This window comes from Salvelinus sp. IW2-2015, linkage group LG7 (assembly GCF_002910315.2).
Source record: "Salvelinus sp. IW2-2015 linkage group LG7, ASM291031v2, whole genome shotgun sequence".
Classification (NCBI taxonomy): Eukaryota; Metazoa; Chordata; class Actinopteri; order Salmoniformes; family Salmonidae; genus Salvelinus; species Salvelinus sp. IW2-2015.
Genome location: NC_036847.1, coordinates 7,143,050 through 7,144,792, shown reverse-complemented (window position 1 = coordinate 7,144,792; position 1,743 = coordinate 7,143,050). Strand labels below are relative to the sequence as shown.

Genomic DNA, 1,743 nt, shown 5'->3' with positions numbered 1-1,743 from the left:
AACAATGTGGGGTCCTAGTTGTCGTTTGGCGCGAGCTGACCTAGTCCAACAGGCACTTCAAAGTCACCATAGTAACAGGCTGACTGACAGCTATCAGACCTGAAAGGGACACTCCAAAATGGAAGGAATCAATCAAATATAACTAGACAATTTCTCAGTCTCTCTCGTCTCGGATTTCATTTCAAGGTACAAATAACCCTCTTCACAACCAAGGCTTTTGCCCCCCCCCCCCGCCCCATTTTAAAGATATTGTTTTTTCATTAAACATATTACACAAAGGATCTCAAGAATTGAGTGATGACGTGAGAAAGTAACGAGCTAACCTTCTGTAGAGGACGTTGTCACACAAAGCAGGAGAAAAGAGGTCAGGAACACACCGACAGTCAATGAAAGAGAAACACACGCACAATTGAACAGATTACCCAGAGTGTCATTGGAATTGTAACTTAAACAAAGGAATGCATTTTGTCTCAAAATGGGACAAGGAGTTTGCGTTTTTTTCCTGGCAGGGAGTTATCTTTACAGCTGGGTTTAAATTGAGTATAGTTCCTCCTWTACTCATACAGCCTACAGTACAGTACACACAGGAGACACCCCTCATAGTCCTAACCACCATACTATCATTGTGTGCCAACAGCAGGCAGATGACAAACCTTCAAACAACCTTCAGAAAACATAGGATCATATCATACGTGATATATCATAGCAACGTCAATGTCCTAGCCCGACARCGGATTCAAGTCTTTTGGAAAAACAACAAGCATAACATATGGCAGTTGACGTAAAAAAAACGTTGAACAGGCGTTTTTTGATGGTTGATGGTTGACAACGGCAAGAGGTGGTAATTCAATAGTCCAGGATGTTTTCCCCTGTGCAATTCCGGGTAAAGTAGAGTGCTGAGTGTTCTGACATGATATAAATCCACACCACTGTCCAAAATGGCACCCTATTCCCTAAATACTGCACTATATAGGGAGTAGTGTGTGAAGTGGGGTTGTCCTGCTGGTAGTTGACAGTGGATATGGTGGTCACAGAGGAATCCTAGGAGATCGGGGTCTTCCTTTGTCCTTGGCATTAGAATATTCTGCTTGGGTTTTAGTTCCAATTCTAGACATCTGTGTATGTGCGCGCACACGTGTGACAGTGATTCTGTGTGGCAGTTTGCGGGGAATTGTGTGTATGTACATTATGCATGTGGCAGTGTGTTTGTGTGGCGGTTTGTWGGTGTATGTATYTATGTATGTYTGTGTGTGAGCAAAGATGTTTGTGTGTGTGCGTGTACGTTTTGTGACAGTACTGTAGCCTATGTGGCAGTGTGTTGGCGAGGCAGCATGCATGTTCGTGTGTGTGTGTGTGGCAGTGTGAGCTTCCGTGRTCTCTCTGATCCATCACTCATTGCTTGGATCCAATCTCTCCTCTGTTGCCGTTGGAGACTCCTGGGAGAGGTGGATGCAGAGGCCCGGTGAATGGCGTGTGGCCGAGCGGGAGGGCCGGACGGAGCAGGAAGTCAGAGCCTGGGAGGTGCAATCACACACTGCATCCTGGGACAGGAAGGAGACAGTAAATAGTTACGTTATAATCCAATCCAATGAAAGACGAAGCTGTTTAAATAATATGCTTGGATATGATGTCCTGTGTGTGTGGGTGTGTGTGTGTGTGTGTGTGCGCGTGCGCACGTTCATGTGTATGCTCCTGTCTCTGTGTGAGTGTATGTGTGTGCGCCTGTCTCTCTGTGCGTGAGTG

At 45.7% G+C, this 1,743-nt stretch overlaps 1 protein-coding gene across 1 annotated transcript in view; it reads right to left on the bottom strand.

The window, feature by feature from the left end:
* Positions 1-1,388: 1,388 nt before the first annotated feature.
* The window catches only part of LOC111966899 (microtubule cross-linking factor 2-like), an 84,143-nt gene continuing 83,788 nt past the window's right edge, over positions 1,389-1,743 (bottom strand). Inside the window, 1 exon segment of the mRNA XM_070444622.1 lies at positions 1,389-1,541. Coding sequence (XP_070300723.1) covers positions 1,389-1,541 — 153 coding nt within the window.